Raw genomic sequence first — 26685 nt, forward strand, 5'->3', positions numbered from 1 at the left:
TTGGGCCTCCAAGTGCAGAGGTTTGTAGGACAGTAGAAAATTTCCCTCAAGTGGATGACCTAAGGTTTATAAATCCATAGGAGGCATAGGATGAAGATGGTCTCTCTCAAGCAACCCTGCAACCAAATAACAAAGAGTCTCTTGTGTCCACAACACACCCAATACAATGGTAAATTGTAGAGGTGCACTAGTTCGGCGAAGAGATGGTGATACAAGTGGTATATGGATGGTAGATATAGGTTTTTGTAATCTGAAAATATAAAAACAGAAAGGTAACTAATGATAAAAGTGAGCACAAACGGTATTGCAATGCTAGGAAACAAGGCCTAGGGTTCATACTTTCACTAGTGCAAGTCCTCTCAACAATAATAACATAAATGGATCCTATAACTAGCCCTCAACATGCAACAAAGAGTCACTCCAAAGCCACTAATAGCGGAGAACAAACGAAGAGATTATTGTAGGGTACGAAACCACCTCAAAGTTATTCTTTCGGATCGATCTATTAAAGAGTTCGTACTAGAATAACACCTTAAGACACATATCAACCAAAACCCTAATGTCACCTAGATACTCCAATGTCACCTCAAGTATCCGTGGGTATGATTATATGATATGCATCACACAATCTCAGATTCATCTAGTCAAACCAACACAAAGTACTTCAAAGAGTACCCCAAAGTTTCTACCAGAGAGTCAAGACGAAAACGTGTGCCAACCCCTATGCATAGGTTCATGGGCGGAACCCGCAAGTTGATCACCAAAACATACATCAAGTGGATCAATGGAATACCTCATTGTCACCACAGGTATCCCACGCAAGACATACATCAAGTGTTCTCAAATCCTTAAAGACTCAATCCGATAAGATAACTTCAAAGGGAAAACTCAATCCATTACAAGAGAGTAGAGGGGGAGAAACATCATAAGATCCAACTATAATAGCAAAGCTCGCGATACATCAAGATCGTACCACCTCAAGAACACGAGAGAGAGAGAGAGATCAAACACATAGCTACTAGTAAATACCCTAAGCCCCGAGGGAGAACTACTCCCTCCTTGTCATGGAGAGCACCGGGATGATGAAGATGGCCACCGGAGAGGGATTCCCCCTCCGACAGGGTGCCGGAACGGGTCTAGATTGGTTTTCGGTGGCTATGGAGGCTTCTGGCGGTGGAACTCCCGATCTATTCTCCTCCCCGATGTTTTTAGGGTATATGGGTATACATGGGAGGAAGAAGTACGTCGGTGGATCTCCGGGCTGTCCACGAGGCAGGGGGCGCGCCCAGGGGAGTGGGCGCACCCCCCACCCTCGTGGGCAGCCCGGGACTCTCCTGGTCCAACTCTGATACTCCATGGGCTTCTTCTGGTCCAAAAATAAGTTCCGTGAAGTTTCTGGTCAATTGGACTCCGTTTGATTTTCCTTTTCTGCGATACTCTAAAACAAGGAAAAAACAGAAACTGGCACTGGCACTGGGCTCTAGGTTAATAGGTTAGTCCCAAAAATCATATAAAAGTGTATAATAAAGCCCATAAACATTCAAAACAGATAATATAATAGCATGGAACAATAAAAAATTATAGATACGTTGGAGACGTATCATCCTTCCACTAGTACATCTGTGGTGGCAATTCCACGACAGTTGGCGCCCACCGTGGGGCCTGCGCACTGTGGATTTGAGTTCTTGAAGGGCAGCTCCGAAGGGCTCAAGGGATACGTTGTGGGTCAGATGACCAAGAATCGTCACGGCAAGCTCTACATCGATGACGCAGGCTGGGGCCCCGACACCGGCTCAATTGGGTACGTGTATCGTGTCCCCTTCAGCGGAATCCACGTCTTCATCGGCCAGATCAACGAGCCGGGCTCTGAGCCGGACATCTGCACCGACATCGTCGAGACGGCTCACCGTGCGAGACCCGCTCGGACTCAGCTCGCCATGAAGCGTGCCTTCGTGGGATGCATCCATGGAGGAGAATTTTCTGAAGGATCTGTGTCTGGCAGTGAGACGGCCGTCTATTCTGATGGTGAGTCGTCCACAGGTGAGACGGATTCATTGTATCAATTGCAAGACGGTGGGCTTGGGGGCTGTTCTGATGGCAGCTGTATTTCGGACCCCTTTGAGCCGCCAAGCAGGGCAGGGATCTTCATGACTAGCACGCAACCCATTCAAAACTCTACGGCAGCGGCAGCAATAACTTCCGGGTAAGCGGCGGCCGGTGCAGGAGGCCCTGCGCACCCGCTGGCTCAAGTATTGATGGATCTCATGGATAGGATGACAACCCTGTTAACTGCCATGGTTAACCCGGCGGATCAGGCTCAACATGATGCAAAAGTGGCACGGTTACATGAGGAGGTAGCACAAGCCAAGGAAAACCTAGCAGTGGAGGACGTTAGGATAAACGGAGAGCACGCGACTTTGGATGCTCGGGCTCAGCAGATTCAATCAGAGGCTTTCCGTCTTACGATGGATTTGAACGCATCAAATGAGGTCATGAGGAGAAGGCACCAGAAAACTCAACCCCGTCTGCCTATGACTTATGATCCTATAAACCTCTTCCGCACACCCAGTGCAGGCCCCAACAACCCGCCGGAGGTAAACCAGGTTGCAACACCCCGGGCAGGAATGCCGGTTCAACCACGGGTGGTGGAACCTCCTCGTATGAATACTGCTTCACCTCATTATGTACCAACACCACCGGGTCATTATTCCAACCCTTTGGAAAACATGATCGCTGCGGCGGCACGATTGGCAGCTCTCCCGATGGAGGGCGACTCTCCGACGACAATTGAAACATGAAGGGTCAGAGAACTTCAGATGGCTCTGGCGCAGCAGGAGGCATATTCTTATAGTCGAGACAGGATTCATTCGACCCCTCGCCCAAGCCGGAGCCCGAGTTATAGCAGGCACATAGATTCAGCAGCTGTTTCAAGCAATGCCCGGCGCTGTGACCAGCCATGCGGGCATGACCCGGCGCGTGATGGAGCTCCTAACTTGGTTGACCAGGACATGATTCGCCAAGAGGTTGAGCGGGCGGCTCAATAGGCAGCTGAGCAGGCGGCTGAGCGGGCGGCTTACCAGTCTTTTCCGGTTTATCCGACGACTTCTCTTGAAGTAGGCGTGACCACGAGGACTGGAGGTGTCCCTTGCTTGGTGTCGGCACTGCGCAATGAACATTTGACTAAGGATTTCAAGGGGCCTTGAAAGGTGCCTAATTACACGGCCGATTTACAGCCCGGGGCATGGATTGAAAGTTATGAGATGGCCATGGAACTTCTGGAGGTCAGTGATGCTGCAATGGCCAAGTACTTCACCATGATGTTGGACGGGACGGCCCACACTTGGTTAAAGGGGCTGCCGCCTAATTCCATTGGTTCATGGGTAGATTTAAAGGCCCGGTTTATTCAAAACTTGAAAGACACATGCAAGAAGCCCATGTCAATTGTGGATTTGACTAATTGCAAGCAAGAGGAAGGTGAGACCATGACCCATTGGGTGCGCCGGGTCAAAGCCATAATACATTCATCTGATAAGATGGATGCCGGTTCTGCAGTCTTAATGTTGGAGAAAAAATGCCATTTACGCCTCTGAAACAGAAGCTGGGGAGGCTCAAGCGCGATTGTAATGACATGGGCTAGCTAATGGAGGCTCTAGTCAAGTACGCCGACTCTAATAGTACCAAGGATCCCTAGTCTGACGATGAGAATACAGGGAAGGGAAAGAAGAACGGGAATGCCAAGGGTCATCAGCATAACCCTGTGAATCAAGGAGGCAATAATAAGCATAAGACTGGCGGTAGCTCGGAGTTTGTGGCTAACACCAATGCACAAGGCAGCAATCAACGACGTAAGGGGAGGCCACCTCCTCAGTCCAGCGGGTCAGGTCCCACTCTTGAACAGCTGTTAAATGAGATCTGTTCAAGGCACGGTACTCAGCAGAAACTGGCCACTCACCTATGGAAGGACTGTACGATCATGAAGGCTTTCAAGAATTCTAACATGTTCAATGATAATCATGGGCCGGGTGGCGGCTCAGGTGGCGGTGGCTTTCATGGCCCGGGCGGCAGTTCAAATTCCAACTTTCAAGGCTCTCAAGGAAATCAAGGTGGGTATAATCAACAATCTGGCCAAGGAGGTCAGCAGCAGCAACAGTCTGGATATCAAAGCAATCTAATGCAGTTGAATAATGGACAGTATCATGTGTTCACCACCAGTTTGTGCAGACGGGACCAGAAGCTTCATAAGAGGGCTGTAAATGCTGTTGATCCGGCAGTCCCTCATTATTTGAGATGGTCTGAGCAGCCTATTCTGTGGAGTAGGGAAGATCATCCTCCCCGGGTTGACAATCCGGGTCACCTGGCCTTGGTGGTGGCACCTCAGGTTGGTGGATATAAATTCACTGAGCTACTCATGGACGGAGGCAGTAGCATCAACATCCTCTATTATGAGACTTTTCATCGCATGGGGTTGACTGACAAAAATCTTAAGACGTCCAACACTGTTTTCCATGGAGTGGTGCCTGGTAGTCGGCGTACCCAGTGGGTAAGATTGAACTGGAACTATCCTTTGGAGATGAGCATGATTCTAGGGCCGGGAAGTTAACCTTTGAGGTGGTCAAAATCAAGAGCCCGTACCACACCCTGTTTGGACGACCGTGTTATGTTTATTTGCAGCTTAAAATGCCGGTTCATAAGGGCACCATCACAGTGCATGGGAGTCGGAAGATAACCTTGGAATGTGAGGAAGGCAATGCTGCTTACGCTGAATCTGTTTGTGCAATAGAAGAGTTGAAGTTTTACAAGGACAATGTTGACCCAGCGGACATGACGTCTTTGAAAAAGCCGACTACAAAACATGAGCCAGTGCTGAAGTTTAAATCGGCTGATGACACCAAGCTTGTTGATTTTGTTCCACGTGACTCATGTAAGCAGTTCAGTATCAGTGCTAATCTGGTTCCCAAATAGGAAAGCACGCTCATCAAGTTCATCTGTGAGAACCGGGACATCTTTGCATGGAAACCTTCTGACATGCCGGGTGTACCGAGAGAACTTGTTGTGCACACTCTCAATATTGATCCAAAATTTAAGCCGGTCAAGTAGTTTCTTCGGCGGTTCAATGAGGAGAGGCACAAGGCAATTGGTGAGGAAGTGGCCCAGCTCTTGGCGGCCAGGTTCATTATTGAGTAAGCCGGTGCTCATGCTTAAAAAGAACGACACCTGGCGTATGTGTGTGGATTACACGGACTTAAACAAGGCTTGTCTGGCTGATCCATTCGCTCTCCCTCGTATTGATCAAATAATTGATGCTATGGCGGTTTGTGAGCGTTTGAGCTTTTTGGATGCTTATTCTGGTTATCATCAGATCAAGATGGCAGTTAAGGACCAGGAGAAGACGTCTTTTATTACTCCGTTCGGAGCCTTCTGCTATGTGTCTATGCCTTTTGGGCTTAAGAGTGCCCAGGCAACTTATCAGCGATGTGTGCAGAACTGTCTTCACAATCAGATTGGGCGCAAGGTTCATGCTTATGTGGACGATATTGTGGTGAAGTCTAGAGAGAAGGACACCTTGATAGATGATCTAAAGGAAACGTTTGATAACCTCCGGGTCTACAAGATGATGCTTACCCAGCCAAGTGTGTTTTCGGAGTACCAGCGGGCAAGCTTTTGGGCTTTCTGGTTTCTAACAGAGGCATCGAGGCTAACCCAGAGAAGATCAAAGCAATCACATCTTTGGCTAAGCCGGCGTGCATCAATGATGTTCAGTGTTTGGCGGGTCGTATTGCTTCTTTAAGCCAGTTCATAAGCCGGTTAGGTGAGAAGGCCATACCGCTGTATCAAATGATGAAGAAGACAAACGATTTTGTCTGGAGTGATGCTGCTAATGCCGCCTTTGAAGATCTGAAGAGACAGCTCGCTGAGCCGCCGGTCCTTGCTGCTCCTATTGATAAGGAGCCATTATTGTTATATGTGGCTGCTAACACGCGTGCTATCAGTGTGTCCATGGTAGTAGAGCGCAAGGAGGCTGGAAAGGAATATCCAGTTCAACGGCCGGTTTACTACGTTAGTGAGTTGCTTATCGAGTCCAAACGGAGATATCCACATTGGCAGAAACTTGTTTATGGGGTGTTCATGGCGAGCCGGAAGCTTAAGAAATATTTTCAGGGTCATCATTCCAAATTTTTTCACTGTGGTTAGTTCTGCTCCTTTAGGAGATATCATTCCAAATAGAGAAGCCACATGACGAGTTGCCAAGTGGGCCATTGAACTTGGGCCTCATGGCTTAAATTATGTGCCACGCACTGCTATCAAGTCTCAAGCACTGGTGGACTTCATCAACGATTGGACAGAGCTACAGATGCTTGAAGAGAAGCCGGACAACACATATTGGACTATTCATTTTGATGGGTCCAGTCAATTAGAGGGCTCGGGGGCTGGAGTTGTTTTAGCTTCCTCTCGAGGTGACAAATTTTGTTATGTGCTGCGGTTGATATTTCCTTGTACTAACGACACAGCTGAGTATGAGGCCTTGCTCCATGGTCTTCGGATGGCTAAGGAGATGAGCTTGAGCCGGGTAAGGTGCTTTGGTGACTCAGATTTGGTGGCTCAGCAAGTATCAGGCAAGTGGGATTCCAAAGATCCTCTCATGGTGGCTTATCGCCGTGAAGTTGATGCCATTGCTGGACACTTCAAGGGTTACCAAGTGGAACACATTGATCGCAGAAAATAATGAAGCGGCCGATGCTTTATGCCGGTTGGGGTTTTGGCGTAAGCCGGTGCCACCTAGCACTTTCTTAGATGTTCTGCATAACCCTTCTGTCAAATTTCCTACGGAGGAAGACTTGGCTGTTCCACTCCCAAAAGCACAATTGGTGGCGGCTCTTCACGTCATCCCATATTGGACAATGCCATATTTGGCTTATATGACTCGGGGCGAGTTGCCTGAGGATGAAACCTTGGCTAGACGGATAACTCGGCGGTCCAAATCAATGACAATTGCCAATGGTGAGTTGCATCATCGCAGTGTCACAGGGGCATTTCAACGCCGTGTCTCTCCCGAGGAAGGTCAATAAATTCTTCATGAAATACAGGAAGGAGATTGTGGCCATCATGCCAGTTCAGAGTCCCTTGTAGCCAAAGCCTTCCGTCATGGTTTTTACTGGCTGACGGCTCATGCTGATGCAGACGATCTGGTAAGTAGGTGTGATGGTTGTCAGAAATTCTCACGACGGGCACACGTGCCGGCTCAAGAATTGCGGATGATTCCAATTGCTTGGCCATTTGCGGTCTGGGGCCTCAACATGGTTGGACCTTTCAAAAGATCCAAAGATAAAAAGACACACCTTCTGGTGGCAGTTGACAAATTCACAAAGTGGGTTGAGGCAGATCCGGTTAGTAACTGTGATGCCGCCACGGCGGTTCAATTCATGAAAAAGGTGATCTCTTGTTTTGATTTTCCACACAACATTATAACTGATAATGGTACTAATCTGTCCAAGGGTGCTATGGAGGAATTTTGCCAACATGAGCATATCAGGCTTGATGTTTCATCAGTAGCTCACCCCCAATCCAATGGTCAAGCTGAAAGAGCCAATCAGGAAATCTTGAAAGGTCTCAAACCCCGGCTTATGGTTCCTTTACAACGGATGCCGGGTTGTTGGGTGGAGGAGTTACCCTCTGTGATATGGAGTATCAATACTACCCCCAACAGGTCTACGGGTTATACGCCTTTCTTCATGGTTTATGGAGCAGATGCAGTCCTACCTAGTGACATCCGTCATGACTCGCCCCGCGTGGCGGCTTACGTTGAGACTGATAACAAGCAAGCCCTTCAGGATGCACTTGACCTGTTAGATGAAAAATGTGACTTAGCAGCAGCCCGCTCGGCGATTTACCAAGAGGACCTGCGCCGTTACCACAGCCGCCGAGTTAAGTCCAGAACCTTTCAAGAAGATGACTTGGTGCTCCGGCTCATCCAGGATCAAACTGATTAATACAAGTTATCCCCACCTTGGGAAGGACCTGTTGTGGTCAGCAGGAACTTGAACAACGGGTCATACTACCTTATCGATATTTGAGAGCACAAAGACTCTCGTAAGTCAGAGGAAGAGACCCACCGGCCGTGGAATATCGCTCATCTTCGGCCTTACTATACTTGAGCCACCGGCTCTCATGATGTACATATTTTGACGTTGTATATATTATGATAAGTAATAAAGCATGACCTCTGTCCTTTTCATCCTCAATAATCATATGTCTTCATCATTATAATTTCAAAATGACCAATTGGGGGCTGATTGTGTTAAAATCCAGCTTAACCCTTTGGTCCGGCTCATGATCGTATTTGAATCTAGCCGTTAAACCATATGATCATTTGGGGGCTTCCAGTTCAAACATAGGTTGTATTCGAACCAAAGAGAACATAGTTGTCGGTACCCTCTTGATCGGCACAATGCCAAACTCACTAGGGGGCTTCTTGATCGTATTCGAATCATAGCTTAACCACTTTTGGGTCTGACTTTGATCGTATTCGAATCAGAGTCATTAAAAAATTCTCAAGGTCATTTGGGGGCTTCCTGTTCAAACATAGGTCGTATTCAAACCAAAGAGAACATAGTTGTCGGTACCCTCTTGATCGGCGCAATGCCAAAGCCACCAGGGGCTACATGATCGTATTCGAATCATAGCTTAACCCCTTTGGTCCGGTTTACTGATCGTATTCAAATCAGAAGCCTCCAAATTTTTCTTTTTACTTGGCTTACGTTTTTGAAAAACAATCTTTGTTTTTTATTCTGCAGCTTTTCGTCTAAATCTAAGTATAACTATGGTTTCAATTTAACCCGGCTTGGTTTTTTGACGATAAATCGCCAGTGTATGACAATCATCATACATATGGAAGTGTTGGCTTCTAAAAGATTGGGTTATCACCCTTACTATTTGGGTCACATGAACCGGCAATGCAAATTAAAAATCACATGTATGATATTGCCGTTGTGTTTCAAAGTTCAAATTCATAATAGGCTTATTTGTGTCTCTTGTTTCAATATTAATGGTCGTATGTAAGATATTATGACCCACCCTGTGCTATGACACCAATATAATTCAATATCATAGGAATGATATATTTCATGTTGATTATTCCTGCATCCAGCCTTAATTATACAGTTATGTTGGTTTCCATGGTTGTGTATTGGGTGTTATGACCCGTCCGGTGATAAACCGCTAGGACAATTTTTATATATTGCATGCAGGAACAGATTCAACACTACTGATATTGTAAGGGATGTAAAGCATATCTTCACATGACGGACAAAAGTGTTGTATGCAGCACAATATGCATGATGGCATAAGTAGAACATGAAGTTTTAAGCTAGCCTATTACAAGGCGCTTGGAGCCCAAAAGGATAATACTGTTTTTACTCTTGCACATAGCAGATGATAAACTGGAGCCGGTTCATGAATTCTGGCCGGGTTGACTGGATGGTTGCGACTCATCCCTTGTCGGTTCGTCCTCCTCCACCATTTGGAAATTGGGTTTGGACCAATCAAAGCCATGAAGGGCGACGAATTCATCCTCATCATCAATCAGACCAGACGGGTCGAAAGTGTGCTTGCGAATCAGTGGGATTAAGTCCATCACTTTATATGAAGGAGTGGCCATCTTCTTATTTTCTGCATCAAAACCCGACTGATGGTGGCATGAGGACGAATCTCTTTCACACAGGTAGCAAAGTCTTCTTGGTCGAAGGGACTTCCATCTTCCTTAAAGCTGGGGTACCCCTGGCTACGTCCGCCGGGTCTAACTCTGGTACCCAGGCTTTGGAGCGGCTCAAAGCATTTACGGCTCCGGCTCTCGCACAAGAACGCTTGACTTCCTGAAACCTAGCGGGTAAGATGGACAGCTTCTTCAAGACATCACTCAATAAGTTTGGCCCTTGGTTAACTGGGGAGATAATGGCAAGAGCCCGCTGAGCTCCAGTATACAATTGCTCCACAAGAGTCTAAACCGCCTTGAGCTTTATCAGACTATCTTGACTTAGATTGCTGCTCCGGGGACCTATGAAGTTTTCCCAATGAGTTAAGTAGGCGGCTTACATTATGGTGACAAATATACACTTTGAGTAAGTAATAAGGTGATTTACCGAATATTGCAGAAACCATCTGAGACACACGGTTCTTTAAACCGGTGAGTTTAGCAGTAAATTCTTTCAGAGCCGCCTCGACTGTTTCAGCACGCTGCGTCAGGGCAGTCTTCTCATCGGCCCAAGCCTTTTTCTCTACACTAAAACTGGTCTTCAGTTTCTCTGCTTCAGACACACTCAATTGGAGTTTGGATTCAGTTTTCTTTGTTTCAGTCTCTTGAGTCGACAGCCGGGTCTTGGCTTCAGACAATTGGGATTCCAGTTCTGCGGTTGCAACCTTTATAGAGAATAAGGTTGTTTAGTTTCATGGCGGATTATAAAAGCAAGTCCCACGTGCTTTGCAAGCAATAACACTTGGCACTTGGGGGCTAATGTCTGTCAGCGCAATATTTTTGTCAAAGGAATTGGATTTTTTCTCGAAGTCCCAAGTTCTTTGCAAGCAAGACCACTTGGCACTAGAGGGCTAATGCATTTTGCTATTTTTCCTACCAAAGGTAAGCCGGATATGTTATTGATAGCCTGAGCTGGCTCATAAGGATATCTGGTCAAAGTATTTGTCTCTTCCATATTGGCTAATAGGACCGGCTCATTCATACTAATTAAACCAGCCCTTGGGGACTACACATGAAAATTGAAAAACTATCAGCAACCGGTTTGGTTGTAAGCCGGGAATCAAAAGGAGTCTAAGGCAAAATCTTATAAGTCTGTTAAAAGTCTATAGATCATCCACTCTTATCATACTCCGCAGACTTGGGGGCTGCCAGGGTACATAACTTATATAAACCGGAGAACATACCTCATATTTTTGATACATCTGTTTGACCATTTCAATCTCTGAATCACAGCTGGAGTTGACTTGGCTAAGATAACCAGATAGTACTTCACCAATACTCAGATGAGTGTAGTGGGAGACATCAAACCTCACTTTATGCCTCTCCATCACTTCTTGCTTTCCGGAGTGTCTTGCCATCACAGTCGGATTACCCGGTTCAACGAATCTGGTACCAGTGATTAAAACACCATTGTCGTAAGTCTCTGGCGGTTTAGCTGCGCTTGATGGTTCAGCAGTGGATGGATTAAGAATGGTTTCGTCAACAGACGGCTCTGGAAGATTTGATTGAACGTTGATAGCAGGGTCTTCCGGTGCTTCAGTTTGTTCCGGGGCAAGAGTCGGCTGTGCCGGTTCAGCGGCTTTTGGATCCTCAGCCGGTTTTGCCACCTTTTGCTTTCTTGGGCTGTGCTTGACCACTAAGAAGAATTTGATGAGTCGGTATAACGATACAAGCATAAAGGTGCAGAAGAAGGATAATTATCTTTACCCGGGGCGGTCTTAAAAGCCGACAGCTGAGATTGTGAATAATCACCAGAGGAGGAACGAGCAATTTCCTGCAAAAGTGAAATTAGAGTTGAGTGACTTATAAAAGTGACTCGTTCATCAGAGCTAAGGTTTAAAAGAACCTCATTTTGGCGTTTCTGAGGGGTTTTCGGTAAGTCGGAGGTAACTCATCGTCTCCACTGGTACGGGTCTGACAGCGGCTCTCATGTTGCTGTTGTTTCAAAAGAAAATGAGGATCTAACTAAGCCAAGGGGTGTGAAAACCTTACTTTCCGGGTTACCCGCCGAAGTTTCTGCCTTGGTAAAGGTTCTGAGTCGGAGGAAATAATAGTTACCTCTTCTTCAACTGCCTGGCTGGCCCCCGTGTCCTCCTGATAATAGTCAGTGTCAATAAGATTGTTAAAAAGCAGGCCAAGAGAGTCAAGGGCTACCTCTGACTCAGAGATGTCATCCAACTTGAATAAGTCAGAAGCAGTTGTTTTCTTCTTAGATTTTCTGGCATTTTTCTTGGCGGCTATTGCAGTGGCTCTAGCTTTTTTGGCAGCCTCATGATCATACTTGGCCTTCCAAAAGTCAGATTTAGCCTGTAGAAAAATAGCATGTTGAAACTCATGCAAATACTTAACTACTGAGGAAAAAGGAGTCAAGAGGATTTACCTCTGGTGCCAGAAAGGATTCAACCCTACTTTTCTGCAGTCTTCATATTTGTTGTTAACGAGGGTGGTTGCCATATCAACAATGGCTTCTTTGGTCAGACATAGGGAGGTATGACGTAATGGATCGTCTGTTCCTCCGGTATAGTTGCACATCAAGTCAGATCGGCAGCTCAGAGGGAGATCCGCCATGCGATCCAACAGCGGATCAAGTCAACTCCAGTTAAGCCATTTCCCAGCAAGGCTTGAACCCTTTTGATTGTTGGGACAAGTTTCTTGCGTTTAGCGGCAGAAAGTTTATCAGGTAGTAAATATTTAGCGTTAAGAAGCTCAGCGTGATAACCCGACATTGGTTTTTCATCAGCTGGCGACGTGTCTTTGCAATAGAACCAAGTTTGGTTCTAGTCCTTGGGATGGCTTAGCAAGACTACTAGAGGAAAGACAACATCCCGTGTGCGTTGAATCGAAATCCCGCCAAGTTCCAAGCTGGGGCTGTTGGTGTACTCATTCTGGCGGTTCAAATAGAAGTATTCTCTGAAGAGTTCAACAGTAGGTTCTTCTTGAAGATAAACCCCGCAGAAAACATGGAAGTTACAGATGTTTGATATGGAATTGGGTCCAATGTCTTGCGGATGAAGCTTCAAAAAATGCAGAACATCTCTAAAGAATTTTGAGCCGGGCGACGAAAAGCCCCGGTTCATATGATCAGTGAAGACGATGATTTCACCATCCTTTGGCTGAGGTCTTTCTTCGGCCGAGTCAGGGGCGCGGTAAGACATGAAGATCTTCTCTGGTAAATATCCGACAGTGACAAAATCCTTTAGAGTATCCTTAGTTACTGTGGAAGTGACCCAGTTGCAAACTGTCGTCGTCTTCGGCGGCATGGCGAAAAGACAATCTAAAAGGAAGTAATTTGCTGGCTCAAATTAATTGGTGGAATTACAAGCTAATGATTGCAGTATAGATGTATAATGGCGGCTTAAATAAGGGCTAATGGTATATGAAGGAAAAATAAGTCGACATGGTAAGCCGCCATGAATAAAGATATTCAGGAGTTGCCAGCAACAAAAAGTTGGCTAAGTACTAAGATAAACAAGTTTCACAGGCTGCAACTATTATTTTGGATCAAAGGTTGTTCAGGAAAGGAAAAATAAATCTAGACCTAAAAATTAGTACATATGAGTTCATGAGCTTACACAAGATTTTTCTTCCAGAAAAGGGGATCTACTGATATCAAAAGTAGAAATAAAATGACTACCACATTGGTTTAACACCGTCTTCAGATCAAAGAAGCTCGCGTTACAGCCTGGAAGATGAACTACGATGAACTACGAAGAACATAGAGAACCTCAAAAACCCCAGTGCGGATCTAAGGTATGAGAAGGCAGAAACTTACAACTGCAAATCTGTTGCGGAGGGTCACCGCCGTTATCTGGTTTGACTCAGGTTGATGCAGCGGCCGAGATGGAGGAAGACGAGGTGCTCTGCAGTGGCGATGGATCTCGAGCAGTAGAGGAGTTGCGAGAGAAAGAAGGAAGAAGGAGAAAAATGGGAGATGGTTTTCAGATCCTATTTATAAGGAGACAGGCAACATGCAGGTGCAAAATATGAGGAGGCCGAAAATATGGTCATCCAGCTACCAGGACGCCTCGATTCTCGGGATAATCATTAAGATAAAGATCCGTTGAGATATGTAGATGAAGTGTGAAGTAATGGCAGATAACGTCATGGCGGGTTATCACAAAATCCTGGATATGACGTCATGGCGGGTTACAAATTTTCGCACAATAAAGAGCAGAAGATTGCCTATAAGTGTTGAAGATTGACATGAACTAGTTCAAATCAATCTGGGGCCTAATGTTGGGGATATAACTATTAGGTATGACCTGCCCAGGAGGGGCCTAGTTATACCTATGGCGATTCATGAAGCCCAAGACAGTTCTGGAAGATGGCGGTTTAGTTAAGGGCCCAAGACCCAAAGGTGACTCAAGGCCCGTAGAGATAAACCGCCATGTGTACATAACTTGCATTGTAAAGCAGGAATAGTTTGAGACCGAGCCGGACACTGTTTATGAGCCGGTCGGGATTCTACGAGCCGCCGGTGGCAGCCTCTGTATATAAAGGGACGACCCGGCGACGGTTCAGGGCAAGTAAGATCAGATCAAAAGCTAGGTCTAGCGGATTCACTCCCTAGTAATCGAAACATAAGCAATACCACCTCAAACTGGATTAGGCTTTTACCGTCACTGCAAGGGGCCGAAGTAGTATAACCCTCATGTCCTTTTTCCCGTTTTAACCCCTTTAAGCTTCCTAGTTGCGGTGGCTCCACGATTAAGTCCTTCTACTAGGACATCTGCCGTGACAATTCCACGACAGTTTTGAAATTTGGTGTCACAGTGGTGTGAGTGGCCTGACTGTTCCCGCTTTTTTAGTTCTACTGTCATATGTATGTTTGAACTGAGTTTTTTTTTGGGGGGGGGGGGATTGAGATTATTTATGACGAAATCGTTCGTTGAGGTGTGGAAAGATTTTCTACAAATAAGAAATTTAGCAAAATTCACAAAGAAAATCTATTTGAACTTCTTGCATTTTAGTAGTTGAAGTAGTCAGATTTTATATAAATAAGAAATTTAGAATAATTGACAAAGAAAATCTATTTGAACTTCTTGCATTTTAGTAGTTGAACTTGTCAGATTTTATATAAATAAGAAATTTAGCATAATTGACAAACATTATCTATTTGAACTTCTTGCATTTTAGTAGTTGAACCTGAAAGTAATATTTAATTCGGTGTTTTAAATTATGTACATTTAACAGATAGGCTATTAAGTTTTCTGTTGTTTAGAGTTTCATTGTTTTGTATCATATTTTTTTTCCTTTTTTATCATCCGTGGTGCAGAGCTAAAATTATTTTTATTTTTATACTTTGTATTTAAAGTTATTGACTGCGAACTAGTATTTGAACTTTTATATTTTCAGTTTCGAACATTTTTCTTGTAGTTTATATTTCTTTGCCCCGCGCTCTGGTATGTTTAACTGGGCTTATTGGTGGGGTGTTTGTAGACCATGGATGCTATTGGGCCGTTTTCCGGCCCAAATGGCCCGCGCGGGCGTTTTGGACACTGCTGGATGTGCGTGTGCTCTAGGTTTAGTCCCACCTCGCTAAGCGAGGAGGCTTTCGACCTGTTTATAAGCGCGGCCGAGTCCTACTAGTCGAACTCCTCTGAATACTTACCTGGGCGCTTATACACGGCACTCGCTCTCTCTCATGACCTGTGGGCCCTGGTCGGCTAGCCTTGCATTGTGCGGATTACTAGGGATTCGCTCACAGGCTCGAGTTCAAGTATCTAGCAGCGTGAGGGCCTGCGCCTATCCTTGGGCGGTCAATTTTTACTTTTTTGTTTGTTTGAATCTAGTACTTGACTCCACCAGTAACTTGGACTGATACTTTTTGTTCTAGTTCTGTGGAAGTGTTATTTTTTAATTTGAAGTTTTTGCCTTGTTTTTGTGTTTGCTTTTGTGATTATTCTCAAGGGTCTTATGGTGTCATTTTCAGCACTATGGTACTTGCGTGTAGACTAAGTTCTACTGATAGTCCATTCATAGTAGCACTTATGTTCTTAGTCTGACATTTTTTTGTGGGGATTACAGACTGATGCTTCTTTGTACTTTTTATTGTAGTAAGTATGTACTGTCCGATCAAGTGTACTAGTATTGTCATTCTTAGTCTGCAAGTGACCAACATAAGTGTGTGCTGATGCTTCTTAACTTTTTTTGTTTGTAGTACTTGTTAATTTTCTAGCAGCTACATATGAATGAGAACAGTACATGAAGTACTAAGAATTTCTGCTTCAACATTTGAAGCGTTGTTAAGCAACTCAAATTGTGCTGATTGTTTTCATTGTTATGTTTTCTATACAATACTGAAACTACACATGGAACAACATGTGTGATTAGTTGCTTCATAACTAGTACTTTAGAGCAGCCACAAAGTTCCATTCAGAAGCTACTTTGAATTTGAAATGATGGATTAACAAAATATGAAGCTAGCAACTTATATAATGAGATAAGCAAAACAATGTACTTGATGACATAAGTAAACTTGTTCAACCATGACAAGCATGACATAATCATACTGGTTCAACCCAACAAGAGAAAACTACTAACTTGAAACAACAAGATAAAAGACAAGCACAAGCGGAAGGAAAATGAAGCCAGGCTTTGATGTATCTTCATCGCTACAAGGGGCGAAAGGGGCAATCGTAGTAGTGGTCAGCCTCCCGCGCTTTTGAAATTTCCCAACCATTTGTGATGTTGTCGATCATGTTCCATGACTTGTATGTGGCGTACACATCTACTCCTGCGTACTCGATGAGGTTGTCTGGCAGCGGGCTGATCCCCCACAATTTGTGGTCTTCCTCCGTGTCGATGTTCTTCTTCATGCCTTTGTAGAATGGGTGGATGACGCTGGCTGCAACATCAGTCAAGGAGTCCTACTCTTTTCCGCTGTATGGAACTCTCCAGATGCGCTGAATGTCGACGTACTTGTTGGGGTTGATCGTTGGAAGGCCAGACAACTTCATCTTCTCTTTGTCGCTTTCAATGCTGAAACTGGCAAATGTGAACAACCTCTCATGCTTCAGCATCTCGTTCAGGCGCTTGGGCCTGCAATGGGAGAGACATTTTGAAGATTAGCATTACTTTGATGTTTGAATTCTTCATTTTTGTTTTGTTTTACAAGCGATGAATCCATGAAGTAGATGCTTATATAGCATAATTAATGGATGAATGTACTTCAGAAATTAGTAAACAAAGTTCGGAAATTAAATTCAAGTACATCATGTTATTTTTCTTTTTGGATTATACATAGTTTGAGCCAATGTTGTATGTGCTGATTTAGTACTAGTTTATTTACTTTTGTTGAATAGGACAACACATACCAATGCTTCAGCAAGTTCTTAGTTTTTGTGCTCATGAAAATAACATTAGAACAAATTCAGAAACTACTTCACTACATCAAGTTCAGAAACATCTTTTTAATACATTGTGTACAGAAACTACACAATCAGATCAAGATCAGATACTACACTAGTACATCAACTTTGGAAATTAATCTTCTGCAAGATTTTTCAAATAGTAATCCAGTGCATCAGGTTCAAAATACATTTATTGTGTATCTACTTGAGAAAATGCAGTAGTTGCTACCTCTTTTAGCACTGCGTTGGTTTTCCTCGAAGAGGAAGGGATGATGCAGCAAAGTAGCATAAGTATTTCCCTCAGTTTTTGAGAACCAAGGTATCAATCCAGTAGGAGGCTACGTGCGAGTCCCTCGCACCTGCACAAAACGAATAAACCCTCGCAACCAACGCAAATAGGGGTTGTCAATCCCTATAGGGCCACTTACGAGAGTGAGATCTGATAGATATGATAAGATAATATTTTTGGTATTTTCATGATAAAGATGCAAAGTAAAATAAAGGCAAAATAAATAGAAAAGTAAATAACTAAGTAGTAGGAGATTGGTATGATAAAGATAGACCCGGGGGCCATAGGTTTCACTAGTGGCTTCTCCCAAGAGCATAAGTATTCTACAGTGGGTGAACAAATTACTGTTGAGCAATTGACAGAATTGAGCATAGTTATGAGAATATCTAGGTATGATCATGTATATAGGCATCACGTCCGAGACAAGTAGACCGACTCCTGCCTACATCTACTACTCTTACTCCACTCATCGACCGCTATCCAGCATGCATCTAGAGTATTAAGTTAAAGATAGAGTAACGCCTTAAGCAAGATGACATGATGTAGAGGGATAGACTCATGCAATATGACGAAAACCCCATCTTGTTATCCTCGATGGCAATAATACATTACATGCCTTGCTGCTCTTACTGTCACCGGGAAAGGACACCGCAAGATTGAACCCAAAGCTAAGCACTTCTCCCATTGCAAGAAAGATCAATCTAGTAGGCCAAACCAAACTGATAATTCAAAGAGACTTGCAAAGATAACCAATCATACATAAAAGAATTCAAAGAAGATTCAAATATTATTCATAGATAAACTTGATCATAAACCCACAATTCATCGGTCTCAATAAACACACCGCAAAAAGAAGATTACATCGAATAGATCTCCACAAGAGAGGGGCAGAACATTGTATTGAGATCCAAAAAGAGAGAAGAAGCCATCTAGCTACTAACTATGGACCCGTAGGTCTGAAGTAAACTACTCACACTTCATCGGAGAGGCTATGGTGTTGATATAGAAGCCCTCGTGATCGATGCCCCCTCCGGCGGAGCTCTGAAACAGGCCCCAAGATGGGATCTCGTGGATACAGAAAGCTACGGCGGTGGAATTAGGATTTTGGCTCCGTGTCTGATCGTTTGGGGGTACGTGGGTATATATAGGAGGAAGAAGTACGTCGGTGGAGCAACATGGGGCCCACGAGGGTGGTGGGCGCGCCTGGGGGGGGTAGGCGTGCCCCTTCCTTGTGGCCTCATGTTACGTGGCTTGACGTAGGGTCCAAGTCTCCTGAGTTGTATTCGATGAGAAAATCATGTTCCCAAAGGTTTCATTCCATTTGGACTCCGTTTGATATTCCTTTTCTTTGAAACGCTAAAACAGGCAAAAAACAGCAATTCTGGGCTGGGCCTCCGGTTAATAGGTTAGTCCCAAAAATAATATAAAAGTGGATAATAAAGCCCAACAATGTCCAAAATAGTAGATAATATAGCATGGAGCAATCAAAAATTATAGATACGTTGGAGAAGTATCAAGCACCCCCAAGCTTAATTCCTACTCGTCCTCGAGTTGGTAAATGATAAAAACAGAATTTTTGATGCGGAGTGCTACTTGGCATAATTTTAATGTAATCCTTCTTAATTGTGGTATGAATATTCAGATTCGAAAGATTCAAGACAAAAGTTCATATTGACATAGAAAATAATAATACTTCAAGCATACTAACAAAGCAATTATGTCTTCTTAAAATAACATGGCTAAAGAAAGTTATCCCTACAAAACCATATAGTCTGGCTATGCTCTATCTTCACCACACAAAATATTTAAATCATGCACAACCCCGATGACAAGCCAAGCAATTGTTTCATACTTTTGACATTCTCAATACTTTTTCAATCTTCACACAATACATGAGCGCGAGCCATGGATATAGCCCTATAGGTGGAATAGAGTGGTGGTTGTGGAGAAGACAAAAAGGAGAAGATAGTCTCACATCATCTAGGCGTATCAACGGGCTATGGAGATGCCCATCAATAGATATCAATGTGAGTGAGTAGGGATTGCCATGCAACGGATGCACTAGAGCTATAAGTATATGAAAGCTCAAAAAGAAACTAAGTGGGTGTGCATCCAACTTGCTTGCTCATGAAGACCTAGGGCAATTTGAGGAAGCCCATCATTGGAATATACAAACCAAGTTCTATAATGAAAAATTCCCACTAGTATATGAAAGTGATAACATGAGAGACTCTTTACTATGAAGATCATGGTGCTACTTTGAAGCACAAGTGTGGTAAAAGGATAGTAACATTGTCCCTTCTCTCTTTTTCTCTCATTTTTTATTTGGGCCTTTTCTCTTTTTATGTCCTCTTTTCTTTCTCTTTTTTATTTGGGCTTCTTTGGCCTCTTTTATTTATTTTTCGTCCGGAGTCTCATCCCGACTTGTGGGGGAATCATAGTCTCCATCATCCTTTCCTCACTGGGACAATACTCTAATAATGATGATCATCACACTTTTATTTTTCTTACAACTCAACAATTACAACTCGATACTTAGAAAAAAATATGAATCTATGTGAATGCCTCTGGCGGTGTACCGGGATATTCAATGATGCATGAGTGACATGTATGAAAGAATTATGAACGGTGGCTTTGCCACAAATACTATGTCAACTACATGATCATGCTAAGCAATATGACAATGATGGAGTATGTCATAATAAACGGAATGGTGGAAAGTTGCATGGCAATATATCTCGTAATGGCTATGGAAATGCCATAATAAGTAGCTATGGTGGCTGTTTTGAGGAAGGTATATGGTAGGTGTATGATACCAGTGAAAAGGTGCGCGGTATTAGAGAGGCTAGCAAAGGTGGAAGGGTGAGAGTGCGTATAATCCATGGACTCAACATTAGTCATAAAGAACTCATATACTTATTGCAAAAATCTACAAGTTATCAAAGCAAAGTATTACGCGCATGCTCCTAGGGGGATAGATTGGTAGGAAAAGACCATCGCTCGTCCCCGACCGCCACTCATAAGGAAGACAATCAATAAATAAATCATGCTCCGACATCATCACATAACGGTTCACCATACGTACATGCTACGGGAATCACAAACTTCAACACAAGTATTTCTCAAATTCACAAGTACTCAACTAGCATGACTTTAATATCACCATCTCCATATCTCAAAACAATTATCAAGTATCAAACTTATCATAGTATTCATAACACTCATAAGAAAGTTTTATTATTAATCTTGCATACCAAGAATATTAGGATTTTAAGCAAATTACCATGCTATTAAGACTCTAAAAATAATCTAAATGAAGCATGAGAGATCAATAGTTTCTATAAAACAAATCCACCACCGTGCTCTAAAAGATATAAGTGAAGCACTAGAGCAAAATTATATAACTCAAAAGATATAAGCGAAGCACATAGAGTATTCTAAAAAATTCCAAATCATATATGGCTCTCTCAAAAGGTGTGTACAGCAATGATGATTGTGGTAAACTAACAAGCAAAGGCTCAAATCATACAAGACGCTCCAAGCAAAACACATATCATGTGGTAAATAATAATATTGCTCCAAGTAAAGTTACCGATAGAAGTATACGAAAGAGGGGGATGCCTTCCGGGGCATCCCCAAGCTTTGGCTTTTAGGTGTCCTTATATTATCTTGGGGTGCCATGGGAATACCCAACCTTAGGCTCTTGCCACTCCTTGTTCCATAATCCATCAAATCTTTACCCAAAACTTGAAAACTTCACAACACAAAACTTAAAGTAGAAAATCTCGTGAGCTCCGTTAGCAAAAGAAAACAAAAGACCACTTCAAGGTACTGTAATGAACTCATTATTTATTTATATTGGTGTTATACCTACTGTATTCCAACTTATCTATGGTTTATAAACTATTTTACTAGCCATAGATTCATCAAAATAAGCAAACAACACACGAAAAACAGAATCTGCCAAAAACAGAACAATCTGTAGTAATCTGTAGCTAGAGTAAGATATGGAACCCCAAAAATTCTAAAATAAACTCCTGGACGTGAGTAATTTATCTATTAATCATCTGCAAAAAGAATTAACTAAATATCACTTTCCAAATAAAAATGACAGCAGTTCTCGTGAGCGCTAAAGTTTCTGTTTTTTACAGCAAGTTCAACAAGACTTTCCCCAAGTCTTCCCAACGGTTCTACTTGGCACAAACATTAATTAAACACAACCAAAACAGAGGCTAGATAATTTATTTATTACTAAACAGGAGCAAAAGCAAGGAATAAAAATAAAATTGGGTTGGCTCCCAACAAGCGCTATCGTTTAACGCCCCTAGCTAGGCATAACAAGCAAGAATAGATCTAGGTATTGCCATCTTTGGTAAGCAATTCTTCAATGAGGCATCTACCATCTTTAGGAATTTCTTTATTTTTATTAATTATCAAACTTTTAGGCACAAGATCGAAAAATTCATTTGTAACAAATGGTTCCTTAATGATAGCAAAAAGATCAGGATGAACATTTATAGATTTGAGATCCGCATTTTCCTTACTAGATGATTCACCCATATTTTTAGGAACGTACATAAGTTTGGCAACTTTAGTGGAGGGACTTTCTTGACGGAAGAAAAAGCGGTTCCCAAGTTGGTAATAATATTCTCAAGTTTATCGATCCTAACGGAATCGTGATTTATTTTCTCATTAACTGTGGGTTCCTTTTCTTTAATATCTTTTAAAGTAACTCCTACTTTAGTTCCATATTGAGAGACTCGGATGTGGATCTTTTTATCCAAATTTTCAGTTAACTCTATGGTAGCAACCTTATTTTCAATAATTTCAAGCCTTTGCATTACATGCTCCAAAGTTAATATAGTTCCATTAACCAAGAGAGGGCGTGAGCCAAATAAATCTAACATAGCATTATAAGAATCAAAAGTATGGATACCCAAAAAGTTCTATCCAGTAATAGTATCAAGAATATAACGGTGCCAAGGAGTAATGCCTACATAAAAATTGCGAAGGAGACTGGTAGTAGATTGCTTCCTAGTAGATTTATTTTGAGCATTGCAAATTCTTTTAGATTTTCACCCTCCCCTTGCTTAAAATTTAGAATTTCATTCTCGGGAGACAACGGAGAAGATAAGGGACTAGTCATAATGACAAGCAAGCAAACTAACACACAAGCAAACAAAAGGCAAGCGGATAGAAAGAGGCAAATAGAGAGGGAGGATAGAGAGAGAGAGGGCGAATAAAACGGCAAGGGTGAAGTGGGGGGAGAGGCAAATGGCAAATAATATAATGCAGGAGATAAGGGTATGTGATGGGTACTTGGTATGTTGACTTTTGCGTAGACCTCCCCAGCAACGGCGCCAGAAATCCTTCTTGCTACCTCTTTTAGCACTGCGTTGGTTTTTCCTGAAGAGGAAGGGATGATGCAGCAAAGTAGCGTAAGTATTTCCCTCAATTTTTGAGAACCAAGGTATCAATCCAGTAGGAGGCTACGCACGAGTCCCTCGCACCTGCACAAAACAAATAAATCCTCGCAACCAACGCAAATAGGGGTTGTCAATCCCTATAGGGCCACTTATGAGAGTGAGATCTGATAGATATGATAAGATAATACTTTTGGTACTTTTATGATAAAGATGCAAAGTAAAATAAAGGCAAAGTAAATAGCAAAGTAAATAACTAAGTAGTAGGAGATTGATATCATAAAGATAGACCCGGGGCCATAGGTTTCACTAGTGGCTTCTCTCGAGAGCATAAGTATTCTACGGTGGGTGAACAAATTACTGTTGAGCAATTGACAGAATTGAGCATAGTTATCAGAATATCTAGGTATGATCATGTATATAGGCATCACGTCCGAGACAAGTAGACCGACTCCTGCCTGCATCTACTACTATTACTCCACTCATCGACCGCTATCCAGCATGCATCTAGAGTATTAAGTTAAAGATAGAGTAACGCCTTAAGCAAGATGACATGATGTAGAGGGATAGACTCATGCAATATGACGAAAACCCCATCTTGTTATCCTCGATGGCAATAATACATTACATGCCTTGCTGCTCTTACTGTCACCGGGAAAGGACACCGCAAGATTGAACCCAAAGCTAAGCTCTTCTCCCATTGCAAGAAAGATTAATCTAGTAGGCCAAACCAAACTGATAATTCGAAGAGACTTACAAAGATAACCAATCATACATAAAAGAATCCAGAGAAGATTCAAATATTATTCATAGATAGACTTGATCATAAACCCACAATTCATCGGTCTCAACAAACACACCGCAAAAAGAAGATTACATCGAAAGATCTCCACAAGAGAGGGGGAGAACGTTGTATTGAGATCCAAAAAGAGAGAAGAAGCCATCTAGCTACTAACTATGGACCCGTAGGTCTGAAGTAAACTACTCACACTTCATCGGAGAGGCTATGGTGTTGATGTAGAAGCCCTCCGTGATCGATGCCCCCTCCGGCGGAGGTTCGGAACAGGCCCCAAGATGGGGTCTCGTGGATACAGAAAGTTACGTGGTGGAATTAGGGTTTTGGCTCCGTGTCTGATCGTTTGGGGGTACGTGGGTATATATAGGAGGAAGAAGTACGTCGGTGGAGCAACAGGGGGCCGACGAGGGTGGAGGGCGCGCCTGGGGGGGCGGGTAGGCGCGCCCCCTACCTCGTGGCCTCCTATTACGTGGCTTGATGTAGGGTCCAAGTCTCGTGAGTTGTATTCGATGAGAAAATCACGTTCTCGAAGGTTTCATTCCATTTGGACTCCGTTTGATATTCCTTTTCTTCCAAACCCTAAAACAGGCAAAAAAATAGCAATTCTGGGCTGGACCTCCGGTTAATAGGTTAGTCCCAAAAATAATATAAAGGTGAATAATAAAGCCCAACAATGTCCAAAACAGTAGATAATATAGCATGGAGCAACCAAAAATTATAGATACGTTGGAGACGTATCAGTAGTGCATCCACTTTCACAAACCACAAAAGTACATCTAGTTGGGAAACAAGTTTGATGAAATTTTCAGGATAGAGTACTAATTAAACAGATGAACCAAACAAGGCAAATGAGTAGGATGGGTCACCATTTCGTCGCCACTGCGACGTGGTACACCAGGCAGAGTTCCTCCATGCACAACTGCAGGACTGCTGCCATCTGGATAGGTTCGTCTTCCCTGGTGTAGTGCACACCAAGGCCGACGATCTTACGATGCGAGCCGCCAGCGTTCCTCCAGAGCCTGGAGATCATCTCATCGACCTTGTCTGGTTCGCTTGGGCAGACGATCTCCAGCGTCTCCTTGCTATGGAGCTCAACCCCTGTGAGGGTTTTGGTGTACTCGCGCTTCTTGCCGGGGATGTGAATGTCGACGAGGTTGGTGCTCTTGTCGGACGTCTCGCCATGATGATGCTTGGTGGACGGTTCCTCCGCCATCGCCCTCCTCCGGCGACTATGGGCTTGGGAGAGGGAAGTTTGTGGTTTGTGTGCAGTGGAGATGGAAGCAGAAATGGTGGTTCTGGGAATGAGGCAGAGATGGAAGACAATGGGGTATTTTTGCAGCGCGTCGACGGGGATGTGTGGGAGGCGGTTCATCGGGGACGTGGGTGTAGTGAGTGTAGTGGGTGGGGTCGCCGTTTGCAGTCCCTTATGGCAACCGCCCAGTGGATGGCGCGGGCGGTGGCCTGGAAGAACCAACCATCCAAGCCAATTTCTTTGTCAGGGTATTAATCTGGTCGCACTGAATAGTCTTATCAAGATGTACTTGTCAGCTACTTATCCCACTTGCTCGTCGCAGGGCCGGTGATGATGGCATTTTACTGTCGCACTGATTGGTCTTGTCAAGCTGAACTTATCAGCTGCTTATTCCACTTGCGCGTGTCAGGGTTGGTGATGATGGAGGTTTGTACTCCTCTACTGTGGGTACTTGCACTGGTGATTGAAGTGTGATTGAACTTACCAAATATCAGTCAGACTATGTGTATCATGCTAATGTTTTTTAAAACATTTTTTGTTTTTTGAAAGGATTATTTATATCAAGATAATCTTTGAAAGTATATTTTACAGATAAATTAGTTTTTCATCAGTACATGTGTATTATATTTGCATTTGCTTGAGGTAATTATTTTGATGTACTGATGGACTTTCTGAACTAGGACTGGCAGAAGCAGACATAGTTTGTTTTTCAAACTATGTTTTTTGAGGTGTTCATGGTTGTGTTTGGTTACTCTGCCTTGTACTGACGAGTGAGAATTATACTATAAGAGTTAAAATTTTCCTTAACATATTTTTGCTGAGTTACTGGTCGACAATAGTGTTGGCGTTACATAAATCCAGATAAGTTTTTTGAAATGTATTTGTGACTGCGTTCAAAAGGATATCAAATGGTTTACATAATAATGTTACTTGTCCAGCGGGCACAATTCACAAATTATATCTTAACTATAGTACTGATCGAGAAATCGATGATAAAGCTAAATAAGTTTTGGTAACGACAGTGTTTCTGATATGTTTCCTCATTGTGTACCGAGGCAACTGAGAGTACAAGCTTATTTTTCAGTTGACACAGCAGCATAACCACTATGGATTCTTCAGTCTTGAGATCCTCCTAACTGGCCCCGAATGTTGTCCCTTGTCGGCGCCCTTTCCTGCTTGAGCCTTGGCAGCTTCATCATCAATTTTAGTTTCCTCGTCCCGAACACTGTCATCTTCATTGTCTTCGTCTGATTGGTCGTCATTCTCGTCAAACTCTTCTTTTTCATCCTCTTCTTTTGATTTTTTGGAACACTGTACTTTGCCATGTTTCTGTTCAATGCCACTGACCTCCTTGCCCAGTTTGGACGTGCGGGCATTATGTCCGTCAGTTCCCCCACACTTGCGGCAAGTGTAGCTGTTACGTGTGTCGTCTCCATTGGTAGAAACCTGGGCGGCTCCAATCTGCTTCTCCAGCATTTGCTTGTTGACAGTGGCATCTGTGCGGAGTGGGCATGTGCAGTAATTATGGTTGGTCACAACATTGCAGAATCCACATGCCCTTATCCTGAGAGGTTTGCCATCCGGGCCAAATTCCATGCGCCTGATGGGGCATGGCGGCTTTTTGGTTGCTGCTTTCGCTGCTTGCGTCTTACTCTTCCTCCCCTTTGTGTTTGAGAATATGGGTGGTTTAATCACCCTTTCCTGTTGCTGCTGGTAGGATGTCCTGTTGTCATGTCGTTCGCCTACAACACCATCAAGCTCATGATCTTGCATGTGAGCATGTTGGTGCTCTTGAGTGTGCACATGGGCTAGCTCTGGTTGCTGT

General features: G+C 43.5%; 1 protein-coding gene across 1 annotated transcript; it reads right to left on the reverse strand.

Annotated features, from left to right (window-relative positions):
* Positions 1 to 16617: 16617 nt before the first annotated feature.
* LOC147970966 (uncharacterized) lies at positions 16618 to 24821 on the reverse strand. Its single transcript, XM_087523750.1, has 2 exons — positions 24475 to 24821; positions 16618 to 16789 (listed from the first exon to the last, which is right to left on the reverse strand). The coding sequence occupies exons 1-2, from the start codon at positions 24819 to 24821 to the stop codon at positions 16618 to 16620; spliced, it is 519 nt and encodes a 172-aa protein (XP_087379876.1).
* Between the last annotated feature and the right edge of the window lie 1864 nt (positions 24822 to 26685).

This window comes from Triticum urartu, chromosome 5A (assembly GCF_056163025.1).
Source record: "Triticum urartu cultivar PI428250 chromosome 5A, HENAU_Tu73, whole genome shotgun sequence".
NCBI classification, from domain to species: domain Eukaryota; kingdom Viridiplantae; phylum Streptophyta; class Magnoliopsida; order Poales; family Poaceae; genus Triticum; species Triticum urartu.